This window comes from Dermacentor andersoni, chromosome 9 (genome assembly GCF_023375885.2).
Source record: "Dermacentor andersoni chromosome 9, qqDerAnde1_hic_scaffold, whole genome shotgun sequence".
Classification (NCBI taxonomy): Eukaryota; Metazoa; Arthropoda; class Arachnida; order Ixodida; family Ixodidae; genus Dermacentor; species Dermacentor andersoni.
The window spans coordinates 30,749,339-30,765,948 of record NC_092822.1 but is presented as its reverse complement, the minus strand read 5'-3'; the positions used below and the strand labels follow the sequence as shown (position 1 = coordinate 30,765,948).

General features: G+C 47.6%; 2 protein-coding genes across 2 annotated transcripts in view; both read left to right on the top strand.

Annotated features, from left to right (window-relative positions):
• Positions 1-206: 206 nt before the first annotated feature.
• Dcps (Decapping enzyme, scavenger) lies at positions 207-7,770 on the top strand. The gene is made up of 4 exons (XM_050175206.3): positions 207-597; positions 662-807; positions 4,592-4,816; positions 7,432-7,770. Exons 1-4 carry the CDS (start codon positions 234-236, stop codon positions 7,699-7,701), a joined length of 1,005 nt encoding a protein of 334 aa, XP_050031163.2. The 5' UTR covers positions 207-233; the 3' UTR covers positions 7,702-7,770.
• A 1,367-nt stretch (positions 7,771-9,137) lies between these two features.
• LOC126527391 (uncharacterized) overlaps positions 9,138-16,610 on the top strand; it is a 28,235-nt gene continuing 20,762 nt past the window's right edge. The window contains exon 1 of the mRNA XM_055068711.2: positions 9,138-9,267. Within this exon, the coding sequence (XP_054924686.1) occupies positions 9,229-9,267 (39 nt within the window). The 5' untranslated portion in view covers positions 9,138-9,228. The remainder of the gene's footprint in view (positions 9,268-16,610) is intronic.

The following is a 16,610-nucleotide window of genomic DNA, read 5'->3' as shown; positions in this document are numbered from 1 at the left end:
AATAAACTTCGTACTTTTGTTTGCTTTTTTAATAATTACAAACGTAGGCTGCTATTGAACAAATGTTGTCAATATTTCACGCAAAGCGACAGTTACGTCCTAGAAATAAAAGCAAATGTTGAAAGCCATGCACTTTAACGTCATGGCCGCCATATTTGAAAAATTGTAGCCAGACCGTGAGCCAGACTTTATTAGTGGCCAGTTTCGCTTTCTCCAGTAGCGTTGTTTAAAAAATGGCGGCGACAAGCTCCACGGAAGCGACGCTCGCTACGAAGCGAGTTGCCGGCGATGGAGAAATCGGCGATGATGCGAAAAAGGCGAAGCTCGACACAGCAGCAGCTGGGTTCCAGCACATTTCGTCTTTCAGTGATTTCAAGCCGCGCCGCGTATTGAGCGAAGACGCACGGACCAAGTTTATGGCTGTTGAAGGCACGTTCGGTGATTTGTCCGATACCGCTGCCGTTGTCGTCGTCGAAAAGACTCCTTTCAGCCGAGAAAATTACGAACTCGTCTTCACCGCCGACACGAAGCTGGAAGAGACCTTTCACAACGACATCTACTCTTCGTACGGAGGCAAAGTGACCGCAGCATTGAACGGTGAGTTGCCCTATCGGGCGCCTTGTCGAGACGCCTTTTCAGTGTTTTCTTCCTTTCCTCGTAGGACTCACAGCCACTGTCATATTTCCGGCGACTCAAAAACATGTGGACAAGTACCTCTTCAAGCCGCACCACATGATCACCGAGACTCCAAAACTGTACAAAGAAGTGACAGAACCGTACATCGCTTCGCAACAGCTGTCTTTGCAGGTGGGATTCCGTTCTTGTGAATAGGCGGCTAGCAGATATTCGTCCTCTCTCTGGGCGGTCGTATTTCAAAAGTGTTGGGCAAACCGTTGTCGGCCAACGGCTTTGTCATTTGTAAGTGAGAGTTTCATGCGCGGTCACGTCGTCGCCTGTAAACCTCGCTGAGCCGCTACGTTTACCTGAAGTTATATTTCTGGTGGTATAAAGGGGTAGCGACCCTCTCAGCGATGACGAACACGCACGCGCGCACGCACACACACTCATATATATATATATATATATATATATATATATATATATATATATATATATATATATATATATATATATATATATATATATATATGTGTGTGTGTGTGTGTGTATATATAAAGAACAATTAGTGTCACGAATCAGTGAAGTCATGTGCTAGCGCCAAAGTGCTTGGAAGCATAACTATATAACTTACTCCCGCCGTCACAGATGCTAAGTACGACTCACGTTATTCGAAAGCGTCCTGCTGGACAAGGTAATGACTTTCTTGTTCGAATTTGGTTTATGGCTTAATAAATGGACATTTTGGTTGTCTGAGCAAGAAAATCAATAAAAACTTCATGTGTATAGACAGTATCGCATAAGGCAGCTTTACTACATTTCAAATTGGTAATCGTGTGAACTGTGGAGTTGTGTTTCTCGAGTGTTTGAACAGTGGTCACAAATTATAGTTACACATGCTATTGCATTTTCCCATAGCTTGTGTAGCCTGCCTTGAACTGCCACGAAAATTCTGATCGTGAGGTACACAGGCATTAAAAATGGAATCTTCGTGAGTTGTGTCTGTGACAGGGTATCGCACCGGAACTGAACCGAAAACCGGGAAAATGCGTTATTTTTGCTCGAATCGAAACGTTATGATTATTTTCTGCTTTTCCCTCCGGGAGCGAAACCAAGAAAAAAAATATAACGCTTTTCTGTTCAGGTTGGCCACTTTTTCTGGAGCTTTTCATCCATGCATTGCCTTCACCTATGGCTCAACTATGCCACCTCATTTGTAAATACATGCCATCTTTCGGTGATTTTTCAGCGTATTGCATCAGAGGGCAGACATGGTGTTGTGTTAACGCGAAAGTATTAGCGTGCCTCCGACTCGCCTACTCGCCAGACTGTGATGCGGACAAAGTACCTGAGTCGTGGTGCATAAATGCTTGTTGTTTGTCCTCATTATGACTTTGAACGGAAGGCACTGTTGTCTCCATTAGCGCCAATTAACAGCAGACCGTTGAGTGGAAAACTGTTACTGGGCCACTGATCACCATGAACACACTATTAGGATATTTAGTTAACACATACCTAGATTGAAGTCTGTCGATTATGAACGTGTATATAACTGCTGCCTACTGCCTGTCATCGGTACTCCTCGGTCCTCTATTTTTTCTTCTCTTCCCTTTGCCCCTGAGCATAGTAGCAGGCTGAAGGACTCTGCGTTTCCTCAGTGTACTCTCTCTCTCTCTATCTCTCTCTCTCTCTCAATAAAACTTCGCATCACCTAGATTCCAGCATTCGTGTTGGATCTGCATAATTATTTTGTGCGGCTTGAACAACAGGGGTAATCTTTCAGTACAACTTAGCAGCAGCGTCAAGGTGTACAAAAAGAAATATGTGCTATCTTCCTGTCATTATACTTCGGTTATGCAAATGAACTTGAACCGTTATTTTGCTTTTTTGCTCCGGAGTTGAACCGGGACTGTGAACCATTTTCGGTGAACCGAACGGAAAGCAGGAACGGTGAAAAGTTTCGGTTCGACACTCTGGTCTGCGACTGCATGGGCTGTTTGCGTGTTTACATAATCACCGTGCATATCATAATTATCGTCCAGCACCTGGAGTAGTAGCATGCCAGACGATCTGCCAGGCTGACATCTTCAGCATATCATTAAAATTTTTCTCTCTCTGAGGTTGTAGGCTCCAGAGGAGCGGTGCGTTGGCCTAATCGCATTGCGTCGCTACCTATGTGCTGACGTTACCGAAATTTCAGGAAAAGCCAGTAGTCTGCGGCGCTATAGATAAATTATGTAGCAGTAGTTGCTGGAACAGTCACTTTTCGCGTTATCGATTTACACTTCGGCTTTCTTTTTTTGCCAGATGTACTAGCATCCTAAATTCAAACGCGAACAATTCCGAAACTATCCCATTGTGTTCCGCGTTTCCAGGTTGACGTACACATGCAGCAGTGGCTTAATTCTAATTATAAAACATATACTCTTTTAGTACTGCTTGCTTAGAACCTGGCCACAAAGTGATTACAGGAGGCTCTTTCAAACAATTACTTGTAACAGGTATTCTGGTCGGAGGGGGTGTTTTTTAAAGGGCAACTCCGGTGATTTCTTGATGTCCGCTGATCTTAGTAAGATTTTGAATATACGCTCTCTTTTACACTCTGATTATCTGTGGGAAACAATATGGCTGCAAGTCATTTAGTTTTCCTGAAAATTAATTTTAAAGATTGGTTGCGTTCCCGACTCATGACTTTTTACTGGCCACCCTGCGTTTGTGACGTCAGAGACTACACCACCACTGTCGCTGAAATCGTCGCTTAAATCGCCGCTATCTAGTTCGGAAACTGTAAAAGCTCCCTGTGTCGTCAGGAGACACCATCAGCTTCGCTTCTTTGGCGTTGCCACGTGTACTGCAAGTGTAGCACGCGTTCTGCGTGTTTACATTATGGTTGTGTAGGATCTGACGTCATCAACTGATCGTGACGTCACACGAAGCAGCTACCAGTTTCGGTTTCGGCATCCCGTTGATTGGTTATTTAAAATTATTGATGAATTTCTAAGCAAACTGATCCACCCTACCGGTGACAGGACTGTCAATGCCATTTGAAAATGACAGTATCCTAATACGGTTAAACAAACGCTGGAGTTTACCTCTACATGTACGCCTGCAGCGACGGCTCTCTCTGCAACTCGAACAGATCTCGAAGGCTATGCTTTTGCTGGCTGCATGCGCTGGAAGCTCTTCGAGGGCTAGAAAAGCGTATTAGTGCATCACGTATTAGTGCTTTTTTTTTTTTGCTTTTACTTCGTGCAGGCTCGTGTAGACTAGTGTGATGCCGGACAGAGGCTATGAAGTCGTCTTCTGCATCAGAACACGAAAAGCGCCTGACTCCGCACTTCGCCTGACTTCGCACTTACTGGCTGCGTATATGCCCTTGACTGAAATGGAACGCCAATGTACGAGCTTCCGTTTCATGAACAAATCTAGACAAACTGCAGCGAAATACACCGCCGATGTGCTGTGCACGAAGACAGCTTCTCAATGCGTATAGTACAGCGCGGAGTTTGAAACAGCCCGCACCATCTGTGAGTAAGATAATTTTATCTTCTTGGAAGATTGGGTCACTTTCCTCTGCTCTCGTCGCTATATCAACGCCTACATTCGCAGACAAAATGACGCCACGCGTTTGGAACGCAAGCCTGTTTGTTTGTCGTCTGCTGCGTGCACTCATCGAAACGACAGTGCAGAAGGTGTAGTTTTCATGCTACACTACGACTATAAAAAATGGCTTCGTGTAGGTGGGCGAAGCTACTACACTTCTCTACACCAAGTAGAAAAACCAAACAAAAAATGCTGACTTCCTACACTCGTGTAGTCTGTGTGGGTAAAAAAAGAAATGGCCTTATTATATCCGGCTTGTGCTTCAATTAACGCTGATGGTAACGTCTTGATGCCAGCGCGGCGCGCCGATTTCGGAGGCCATGGTTGCGCGCCACACAACGCTTTAAACTTTTTCCGCCCTCGGCGCCAGTGGGTCTACAACATCCTCGAGCACAAGAAGGAGTCCGAGCGGATCCTGTTCGAGGACCCGGACCCGGAAACGGGTTTCATCTTACTTCCGGACATGAAGTGGGACACTAAGCAGCCGGAGAACCTGTATGTGCTCGCCATCTGCCACAAGCGGGGCATCAGGTCGCTCAGGGACCTGAAACCCAACCACCTGCCGCTGCTGCGCAACGTCAACGAGAAAGTCAACGTAAGCCTTCCTTTCTTTTTTTTCTCTTTTGTAATGCGAAAGCGTTATGTGCCCCATAAAGCGGAAAACCCGACGTGCGCCGTTATTGTTATCATCCCATGGTACCAAAGCTCACGTGACCAAGTGATGACGTCACGTTCCCGCGGCGCTGCATCTGCTGCTGCACGCGCTGCGAAATCACACGGTGAACAGCTACGGCGTAGGACGGACGCCGTGGCCCACTCCCAAAGTCGAATTAATGTGGGTTAAAGTGGATTAAGGTTGGTACAAGTTACAGCGACGCTGATTAAGATGGAGCTTTAATTTAACGTGATAACGTAGACAACTCATAATGCTTTCGCATTCAAATCACGTAAGGATCTTAAGTGACTGTCAATTTTTGCATGTCGTCGCCTATCGCAGTTTAAAGGGCAAATGCAACGAAAGTTTGGACTGCGTAAAAAGAGGATGGTTCCAGGCACCACCTCCACCAGCAAGCACTTCCACCAAGGTGTTAGGTAAATGAAACAAAAGCTGTGGCTATTTGTACGACGTGCTTTTCTATTTTGAAAAGGATGTACTTACACGTAAAGACGAAGCTCTAAACTCGGTCTTCTTGCCTTTAACGTATTGCACGTACCGGCGAGGAGCGATTGGGCAAGCTTCGCAATGGAAACATGATGCAGTGCGCTGTTTGCCGCGAACTGCGTGACCCGTATTACATATGTTAGAAAATACAGAAGTCGCAGTTCCGCCCGAAACACGAAGCATCGATTGCGATAGCAAATTATTGGACAGCTATACGAGGTAAGGATAGTAGTTTTACCTGCTGTATAAACACTTAAACATTCGCTTACTAACTAAATTAACAAGCATGGTGTCACGCGCGCACAGGCGAACATAAGACACATCTCACTCGAAGAGCACGGACATTCGGTGTCAAAACGCTGGCGTGAAGAAGAGCGGCAGCGGCAGCGAGCGAATCGACCTTCGTGCTGCCTCTCGCTTCAACGCAAACTAAGCGGCGAGAACACAGCGCACACGACGCTATCAGCACTCGGTGCATCTAGACTCTGTACCCATCGCAGTTTGCTCTCAAGATAGGGCCCACGCGGTGGACTCAACTCATGGCATATCGCTTTCACCACAAGGTTCGCGCACCCGCGCTCAGCTGCACCATACGCAGCCGCCGCTTTCGCTTACGCCGTATACGCTTTCGCCGCCGGAATCTGACCGCATCTGATAAAGCGCCGTAAGGCGATTACTAGTCCAACAGCTTTGCCAAGAATGCTTCAATAATACGCTGTATGTTACTCACTTATAACCACTTTGGCCAAAGTGAAATTGCCTTGCAATTGACCTTTAACCTTCGATATGACGAAGTTTCACTGGGAGCGAAGTTTTGTTTGTATATCCGTCATAAAGGTATAATATAAAAATCGACAGTCTCCATTGTTTTCACCCACAATGCAGTACGCAGCTGCAAGTCTTTTCGTCTTTTTTTCTTTTTGCTCACTTTCTTTAAATTCCTATTGTTAGTCTGCACTTCACCATACAAGTCCTGTTCCTTCGTGTTTGTATCCGTTGTTCAGCTTAGCGTCGCTTCTAGCGCGTAGAATGTGGATGTTCAGCAGCCGCTTTTCAAGCCTTGTCGCTGAAAAGTATTCGTCAAGGCTGGCTTTCCCGCAATAAGAGGCGCGATGAGGAGCAACCCGGCTCGCTCATTGGTTTCACTTTTGCGGTATAACGTGTTTGTTGGATATATTCATGTACGTGCGTAGCCGACAACATCGATCGACAGTAATTGTGAACGCCGGTGTAGTGCGCGGCGCATTTTCAGGAGTCCCTGACAGTCAGTCAGTCTCTGGGGGCTGATTTGTTTCGGTTCGGGAAATTGCATTATTTCCCCAAACGCAAATGATGATGCATTCAATTGCTATTGTTGATGATACATTCAACTGCTATTGTCTAATTGCACCTTGCGGCTTTTGGTTCAAGTGACGCGTCCACCCCCCTAAGAAGTCCAGGAGCACTTTTCTCGCTAGTACACTTTCGGAGCCAACCCTTTCACTAAGCGCTGATTGACTTTTGTCGTCGGAAGCGGCTTACGTGCCAATAAATAAATAAATAAATAAATAAATGAAATGACACGTCTCTTGTCAGGTCTATTTTCATGTCGGGTAACACTACTTTTATCGAGTGCATCGACAGGAACAGCGTGACACCAGTGAGCAGTTCCTGTCCTGAGGTTCTGAGGTTAGTCGCGCAAAGGGGAAGTATTCGCCAAAAATAATCGACCGATATTACGACACCCCGGGCCCTTTCTCCCATCCCAGTCTAAAGAAACGGGATTGCAAGTGTTTGTTTAGTTAAGTGATGATATTAGAGCCTATGACAATGTGGATGGCAGATCGGCCTGCTTGGAACAGAGCGCGGCACCCCACACCACCACGAAGGCCATGACACCGGGTCGTGCATTGCCTTCATTTACCTATATCACCCTGTACAGTTAAAGACAATGGAAGGCCCGGTATTACGGCCTCCGATATCTGTCGGTGAGCGCGGTTGTGCTAAGAATTCCGGAGGCCATGCCACGCCAGTTGTGTAACACGTGCTCTATTTCCTCACTCGCCCAGGCGGCGTTGGCACTGCAGTTCGGCGTTCCTTCGCACCGATTGCGTGGCTACCTGCACTACCAGCCCTCGTACTACCACTTGCACGTGCACTTCTCAGTGCTGGGCTTCGATGCACCCGGCACGCAGGTCGAGAGGGCGCACCTGCTCACCTCGGTCATCGCGAACCTGGAGGCGTACCCGGACTACTACGGGCATGCCACGCTGGGCTTCACCGTCAAGGAGGGCGATGGTCTGCACGCCAAGTACAAGGAGGCCGGCTACTTCGATTAGCGACTCCCAGGCAGAGATGATATCCCTCTATATTTCCTTTGTACACAACACGACGATGGTTCACAACAACGCTTCCTCGTGCATCTTTATTCGAGGGTGATATCACTGGCACAAGTACTTTGGAGTTACTTCCGTGAGCCTTCGGTCCATCGAAGGACTGAAGACGGTATAATGGAGTACCTGCGTTCTCCGTTGCAGTCACGCCAAGTGCTGCATAAATGCTGTACTCGGCCGACAGGTGGCGCTGAGGACCGTTGTGGGTTTAAAGCCCTTTAAACTTCGTAAAGTAGCACCACGCTTTGAAGAATGCCGCCTCCTCCTCGTGCGCTCTGGCCGAGTCCGACGCCGCGTCGCTATTGGCCTAATAGCACCACGTGGGCCCTCGCGCCTTGCTTCAGCGCCATTTTTGCTCGAGAAGCGTCTACGGAGTGGCGAGGAGCGCATGTTGGCGCCGCTGCTACGCTCGAGCAGTGTAGGTGGCGCCACGGTCGATGAGGGAGCGTGAAAGAGAGGAAAAACGGGGAGGGGTGAAGGCGGAGGAGGAGAGTGTCGCTACTTTACGAAGTTTAAGGGGTTTTATGTGGGCTGTAGGGTGCTTCGATACGGTCTCTCCGTAGCAGGGAAGCAGGAGTGCGTGGGGCACCCTATTTGTGGTACGTTTCGCAACAATCCGGCAGCCACCACGGAGTGGGAGGCTACAAGGCGTGGCTCTGGTGCACCGAGCAGACGACGCTGTGACGGCGGAACCACATATAGCAGAACGATCATGCAGTTGTTGAAGTTCTGATTGGCTGGGCTGAGCAGTGCGTCCGCAGCAACCAGGCTCAGCAGCCAATCAGCACTTCAGCAGCAGGCGAAATGGACATGTCCACTAGGTGGACTCCTACAGAATACCTTCCCTGGGCGAATATTTACGTATTGACACACGCACATTTTTTTTTCTCACTGGTGACCGTTTATCAACGCCTAAGCATTGTTACAGAGTTACCGCTCGGTACAAGACGCGCCTACATGTATCAGAACTGTCCTGAATGTCGTTGGGCAATTCAACGCCGAAAGGATCTAATCAGATTGCGTGAGCGGCGCGTGTACCGTTACGCTGGAATGTGCGAACATCTCGTAGACATGGCTGAAAGTAAGCTTGCCATCCGCGTGACGTCATGCGCGTCGCGTTTCTTTCGTAGTTCATCCGTCTGGCAGTAGGCGACGAGCCGCCGCGGCTTCGGAACACGCGCTTTTGTGATTGTAGCATGTCGCGCTTGTGCGGCCTCGGCGTGTGATGATTGCGCTCTATTTCGCGGTGCCTGTGTGGTTGTGCAACTTTGCGAAACGGGAGAGAGCCTGGTCGTCTTGCATCCGTCCGTGCCCCCCCCCCCCTTTTTTTTGCGCTGCCGCTTTTTCAATGGCCACTGGCCATACCATGTAAGTGTCGTGTGCAAAGGTGCCGCGATAACTGTCCTGACCAGCCGCAGCTGCCATGTGTTCTTCTCGAAGGAAGACAGCCGCCATCATGAGTGGCTACGGGCGATGCCGTGGAAGGAATGTGAAGCGATGAGTTCTACAGAGGTAGGTGAAGTTATTTCTCGCAGCTTTTCGATACGTAAAGCACCAATTGCTTTAAAGAAAGAAAGATTATGCTGGCGACAGCGAACCACACTTTCGTCAGATTTTTTTTAACAGTGTTTCACTCGGCAGTTTCTAAAGAAAGAAAGAACATCAGTGGCGATTCAGCGGTAAATCTGAGACATGCGCTAGCGTTACGTTACGTTACCTTACGCTGCGCGTGCCAGGGGTGTATAAGATCGGCTCTGCAAGCCCCAACCCACGCACCAGTCCGGGTTCTAGCTTTGGTGTCCCCGTTGCCGCTTTGGTGACCTGGAGGCACCGTCGATAATGCGAAATAATGACACGTTGTTACAATTGGTAAAAAAAAAAACATGGTTGAATAAATATAGTTATGTCCAGCCGCCAACTTGGGACTCTTAAGTTCAGCACTACCGCGCCCCGCGACTTCTGCAACACCAGTCAGAATGTTGCCTCTGAAGGTAGGTCGGACAGACTTGCTAAGGCGCTCTGCCATGTACATCTTCAATATATGCGGCCTGGGCTCTACTACAGTCGCAAGCTATGATCCGCTACGACTGACTTAGCACGAGCGCCGCAGGTGCGAGACAGTCTGTCCGACACAGCGGTCGCCAAATCGGGCGTCAGTATCCGGTGCTTCACCTACTTCACCGCGCCTGCAGCTAGCGTCCGAGCGTAAACAAACTCTACCCCACTCCGCAATGCCGGAACGCCTAGGGACAAATGCCTACAACGTGCGCTAAGAAACCTCCGTAGTGCCTAGGCAGAGTCATATATTCGAGGAGGAAAAGCCCCCAGATTTTCTCTCTCGCGCCCGCTTTTACTCGCGCATGCGCACAAACGGCTAGCGATCCCTCAAATGAACATCCCGTGGACTGAACCGCGTCCACGAAAAAGAAGATGGCGTCATCTAGCGGCAATGAAACTAACTTCGCTTCCGGCGGGATGTTTCAAATTTTTTTCCAGAATTTAGCCCTCCGAAGTGGGGCTGCGGTCCTTACACGAGGGTGGCCTTTGCGAGTATATAGGGTATGAATAAAACCTCCGACGTTAACACTCTTCAGTATAATATAAGAATAGTGTAATACGTGGTTTAATGACTCTTAAAAGCAACAAAACTTCTCTAGTCTCTTTTCATCGACGCCTTGTATTGTTTGCGCATTGTCGTGTTGACGCTGCGTTGCTTTAATTTCGCTTTGCGTTCGCACGCCCTGCGCCACTTGTCCGCATGCACGAACTTGCAGCGTGATTATTTTACAGAAATAGCAGAAATTTACGTTTCTGCTATTTCTGCTACAGTACGGCACGCGCCGTACTGTACTTAATTTGAATTAAAAGTCATGAGGATCCCACGCGCTGTGGCAATCGATGTAAGCGAGGCTTTCTATAGTGTTTGCGTTGACTGACGCTAATTGGCGGTGATGTTGACGGTGAATGTTCAAGTTCTTCGGTGTTTAGTGCAATACCAGAGGGGTGAGTGAATGTAACGTCACGTTGTTTCCACCACTGCTGTTTCCCAGGTAGCACAAAAGAGATACGTAACGTTTTCGTAGCGTTTATCCAAGACGATAAAAACGGGTTAAAGAAGACACGAATGAGAGAACTTCGGCGGGAAAACGTCGTATATCTCTGCTGATGTCCGGCTTAATTACTTTCTTGAGACGATCTAGAACAGGTCTGCAAGACGTATTCGAAAAGCTGGTCTAGAAATAGGATTGGGAAAGACACAAGTAATCCCTTTGCCAAAACTATTCGTAACCAATTTCTAAACGTTTTTAGGACGTTATCAAAAAGGTGGTCTAGAAGCGGTCTTGAAAGGTTTACGATCATCTGAAGTTAATTTGCGCGGGTGACGGGCGCGATCAGACATCGTTGTTCAAAACACGCATTTAGTTTCACCTCACGCGACTGGCCTATGCCGCGCAGACGTCGTCAGCCGCACCCGTTGGCACGGCCTAGGCCAATCGCGTGAGGTGAAACTGATCGGGCGTTTCGAACAACAATCTCCAATCGCGCCCCAGATGAGCAGAAGCGTCGGTGTTGACTGTAAGAGCCATGGCGCAGTGCCAAGCACTGTTCCCCTCATGGAACGTTACACACAAATTAATTTGGATTCCGGCCCACGCAGGCATAGAGGGTAACGAAAGGGCAGACAGCCTAGCTCGAGAGACCACGTTCCGAGCAGAGCAGTCGCGCACCCCGGAGTATCACCCACACGCTTGCGAGGGAGGATTCACAGAAATCTTAAACTTATACAGAGGGACGAGAGCCAAATATCCCCCACCGCACAAAGCTCTAACGAAGGAGGAAGCAACGAGTTGGCGCAGATTGCAGACAAACTCCTTCCCAAATTTATACATCCTAAACAAAATGTACCCAAGCCAATACAGAGACACCTGCCCATGGTGCGCCGCCACACCCACACTATATCATGTCACATGGGAATGTAAACACAATAAACCATTCCACCAACACAATAACCCGAGTGCGGAGCAATGGGAGAGTCGGCTTACCAGCTGCGAGCTCACGGTCCAAAGGGCCTTAGTGCAGCACGCTAGTGAGGTAGCTAGGCTCAGTGGAGCCCTGGAATAGGGGCCCACCCTTGCCGGAAGAGGCTCCAAGTCGCCGGCGCCCAAGACGACCGAGACCTCGAGACGCTAAATCCTTGAAGGAAACAAATAAAGTTTTTCTCTCTCTCTCTCTCTCCCCTCATGGCCGGCGCATCCTCTACCAAGTCGCACGAAAATGAGCCTGTTAGGAATAATAAATCCTTAATACCGCCTTTAGTAAGCTACAATGCTTACAACCACAATGGGAATGACATCCTGCAAAGAACAAATGGCCACGTCTTGGCAGGTGACCAGACCAAGCCCTTCATGCCAAGAGTGCATGAAATGAGAACATTGTGACAAAGCAAAAACACTTTATTAAAATGTGATGCTTATGCAAGGTTCGAACAAACTGTGTGAGAAATGCAAATAGAAGTAAAAGTACATCAACAATGACAAAAGTCGCAGAAAGGATCCGTAATGAACTCGAAAGTGAACATTCACTAGCACATAAATAAAATTCCAAGTACACATACAAAAATGAACAGAAAAACCTGGAGTGTACTAAAGTGTCTAATTTATCATAGTAAAGTGCACGTGCTATTAGATGGACTAGAGTTATGCAGAAGTGACATCGGTGCGAATGGAAGAAGTAGACTGAAAAATGCAAGAGAGTATGAATTGAATGGTAACTGCCTCCAAGCAATGTTACCAATCAGCTAGAAGCTTGAAAAGAGCACAAAAAGAAATACCACCGTATACCATCATAAAACAATCCTGTGACAGAAATAAAAAAAAATGGGAACAATGCAAAATTGGAAATATTGCCTTTAGGATATATCAAAGAAGGTAATGGCGAGAAAAAATAGCCATACAACAAAAAAGCAATAAAGTGAAATTAGTACAGAATACTTAACGGGATTCAGTGTAACAAGTGAACACTACTGTATACATATATAGTACAGCGAACGATGAGACAGTAATGCTGCATTTTGCCACTCCAGAACGTGAGAAATGAATATGCAAGCCTCATATTAGAAACTTACATAAACATGGAAATAAACTGGAATGCACTGGAAGCTGCATTTGTGTAACAAAGGAAGCAATGGTCATAATAAATAGTAAGTGTTTTATCTAAAAAGCCCTTTACAAGAGGCAAAGTTGTACCTCTCTGGCAAAAACAAAGTTGCAACGAATAATTTGCAAACCAGCAAATACATTAATTAGCACACTGACATGTCACACTTTGCACACATCTCCAGTCTCCCAAAGTAAAAAAAAAGCACTCTGAATGAGAAAAACGTTTAACACATGTAGCCCAGAGCAAATTCTTTGCCAGTTCACTCACACTTTCACATCCAAAAACATTTGCCACAAAGTCCAGGCACAGTTCCACTGATGTTTACCAATTCACCCCCACTTTCACGTCCAAAAATATTTGGCACACAGTCCAGGCAGAGCTTCATAGATAAATAGCTTGAGAGCACCCTACTGATTATTGTGCAGTACCGCTGCTGGAAATAGAACTGCCGCACATGCTGGTAGTGGTTTCAATGTAGACACACTTGCTGCCCTGGACAGGTATGCTCAGATATCTGCACTGGTGCTCCATTTTGTCGAAGCAGACACGTTGATGCACTACGCTGGTAATTGAAATGTTTTGAATGCACAAGTATTGGCTTCACCAGAAAGACTTGCCCACATACCACCACTGGCATATATATGCACTTGCTCTTCACTCAGTAGCATTGAACTTAGTGTTCCCTATGTGGGAGCCATGTGTAAAACCGGTGTCACACGACCACTCTCGATCGCGATCAAGCCCGATCCGGATCGAAATTATCGATGCGACTGGCTCACTCTTGTAGCTTGCGCAGAGGAGCCAATCACGACCGAGAAATTCGATTTGTAACGGACTGGATAGCGGCTAAAAGAGCCCCGTGTGAAACCGGTATCAAATAATGCATAGTCGTACGCTAGGAAAATGTGTTGCACAAGGACAAAGAACTGCGACATGCCCTATTGTGCGAAGCGCGCGAACAGAACACATGTATATATATATATATATATATAAAAATAAAACTGCGAGAGCGCTTCGCGAACTCCATGCGCACACATGGCACCCGCACGAACTCGGCAGGCCGCCGTAAAGCGCGAAGGGCGCACAGCGTACATTCCGACACATGTCCCAAACTGCAAACAATCGTACTTCCTAAATCTTACAAGTTATTTTATACCAAGGGCATACTCGACTCACGTATGCAGTATCCACAAGCGAGTTACGCAGCGTACATGCTGTATCCATTCGCCAAATAGTAAAATTGATAACAAGCACAAAGCTACAAGGGACTCAATACATTACTACCATTTGAGGCGTCAAATAATATCGAATTTGGCCGTTTCATATATTGGACACAATATATGGACACATGTGGTACCCGGTAATACCATGAAATACCCATCACATGGGTAAAGGGGGCGAAAACACAATCGAGAACCTGAAGCGCAAACGATAAAAGCACGGTATGGTGCACGCGAAATTCTGTCAGTGCGCTGTAGCGCGAGGGAAGAAAATAGGGCGAGCACTTGACCTCACCTTTTGGGATACCGCACTAGTACTGAATCATAAAAAAAAAGCCTGTTTGAACCAGTTCCCTTGTCTGCAACACTCTTGCTAAACGGGAGACTAAAATACCACGATGACGGCTCTATTGCGGAGATCGGCAAGGTGCGCACAGACAGAAATTTTGCCGCCTTTCTTCGCATTCTGCAAAATGCTTTTTTGTTAGGATCACGCATAGCGGCCGACCCCGACGCTAGGGACACACAGGCACGATTTCGTCCCTCTAACTTTCGTCCTTATACTGCCCTAACGCCTTAATTACAGCGTCAGTGAAAAGGCGCCTCACATAACATGACAATGAACTTGAAGAGCTGATTAGTGCCCTCCACTCCGCGCCCTCCAATTGAAAACACTACTGATTTCCAAATTAAACTACACAAACAGATCGCACAACCCAAACTAATCACAGAACGTCGTTTTCTTGACGGCAAAACCCTGCAACACTTACATGACAAAGGGCAGCGGCAGCACATTCAGAACAGCCACTATCATACCACAGCGCAATGCAAGTGCGATAACGCTATTATGCCCGGCTCAAACAGATCGCACAACCCAAACTAATCACAGAATGTCGTTTTCTTGACAGCAAAGCACTGCAACACTTACATGACAAAGGGCAGCGGCAGCACATTCAGAACAGTCGCAAACAGACCATAGTGTCATGCGAGTGCGATAACGCAACTATGCCCGGCTTCACGAATAACGTGGCCGCCTTGGTCACATAACAGTTGAAAACACTAGTGATTTCCAAATTAAAACCACACAAACATATCGCACAGCCCAAACTGATCACATAATATCGTTTTCTTGACAGCAAAGCACTGCAACACTTACATAGCAAAGGGCAGCAGCAGCACGTTCAGAACAGCCGCAAACACACCACAGCGCAATGCGAGTGCGGTGACGCGACGACGCCATGACGACGCGACTATGCCCGGCTCGCCCGGCTTCCGGCATCACGAATCACGTGGCCACCTTAGTCACATGATTTGACGACGGTATCGCCACCTTGCGCAAGGTTGGATCGCGTTGATGGGTTGTTGAATATTGTAGAAGCCGCTAAAGAGGCTGACGCGCCGTGGCGTGGCGGTGGCGTTTTGAGTCGTTTGCAAAACGTATTCACCCCTCGTTTTTAAGCTGTCTGACTTCCAACGTTATCAAAACGTATTCACCCCTCGTTTTTAAGCTATCTTGTTTGGAACGTCTTTGATGCGTCGATTTTGGTCAAAAATCCGTTTCAGACGTTGAATCCCTTAATACGACGTTTTCAAGACTTTGTGTGCTACCTCGGTTATGTGCGTAGTACGCGTACAGAGCCCACAGACGACACGAGTTTGCTTGATCTGTTGTGCGCCATTGTGCGTAGCTTCCGCGAAGGTTAGCACTGTGATTGCCTTTCACACGACATATGTAATCGTGGCAGAAGTTCTAACGTTCAGCTGAATTATGGGGTGTTACTTGCCAAGGCTGCAAGTGGATTATGAGACACGCTGTAGTGGAGGACTCTAGATTAATTTTGACCACCTGTTGTTCTCTAACATGCGCCTAAATCTGGGTACACGAGCGCTTTTGCATTTCGCCGCCGTCGACTTGCGGTTGCCGCGGTCGGGATTGAACCGGCTACCTCGAGCGAACTCATACAAAACTGCCGCGGCTGGTATTGAAGTGTTAATTGGATCGGCGGCCGCTTCTGCAGCGTCGTCTGTTGTCCATTTAACGCGGACGGACTTTATTTTTCAGATATAATAGAAAAGTACCGTAGCGTACCTTGGATTTCAAGTTATCTGGACAGTTTGTAACTGGTACCGGCTCTAGTTGCAGCGCTCCTTCTTTTTTTTTCTTACGTCGCCTTTTCCCTCTAATGCCTTCCCCCATGTATGCAGGCGGCGACCGAAGAATGACTTGGCTGTTATTCACTCGGTTCGTCACTGCGTTGGTTCTAACCATTCTCTGCCTGCTCTCCCTGCCTCTTCTTTACCATTCTATCTATCTCCCCTCCGGCCTGTTGGAGGTTAGCAGAAAGCGTTGCACTTTCTGCAATGCTTTTGAGGAGGGCCACGGCTAATTACATCAGTCGAGAGGGTATTGTGGGAATGCCTAGGGAGCCCTGGAGGGAATTGTGGCGACGCAGTGGAAAGGTCCAAAAGAGTTTC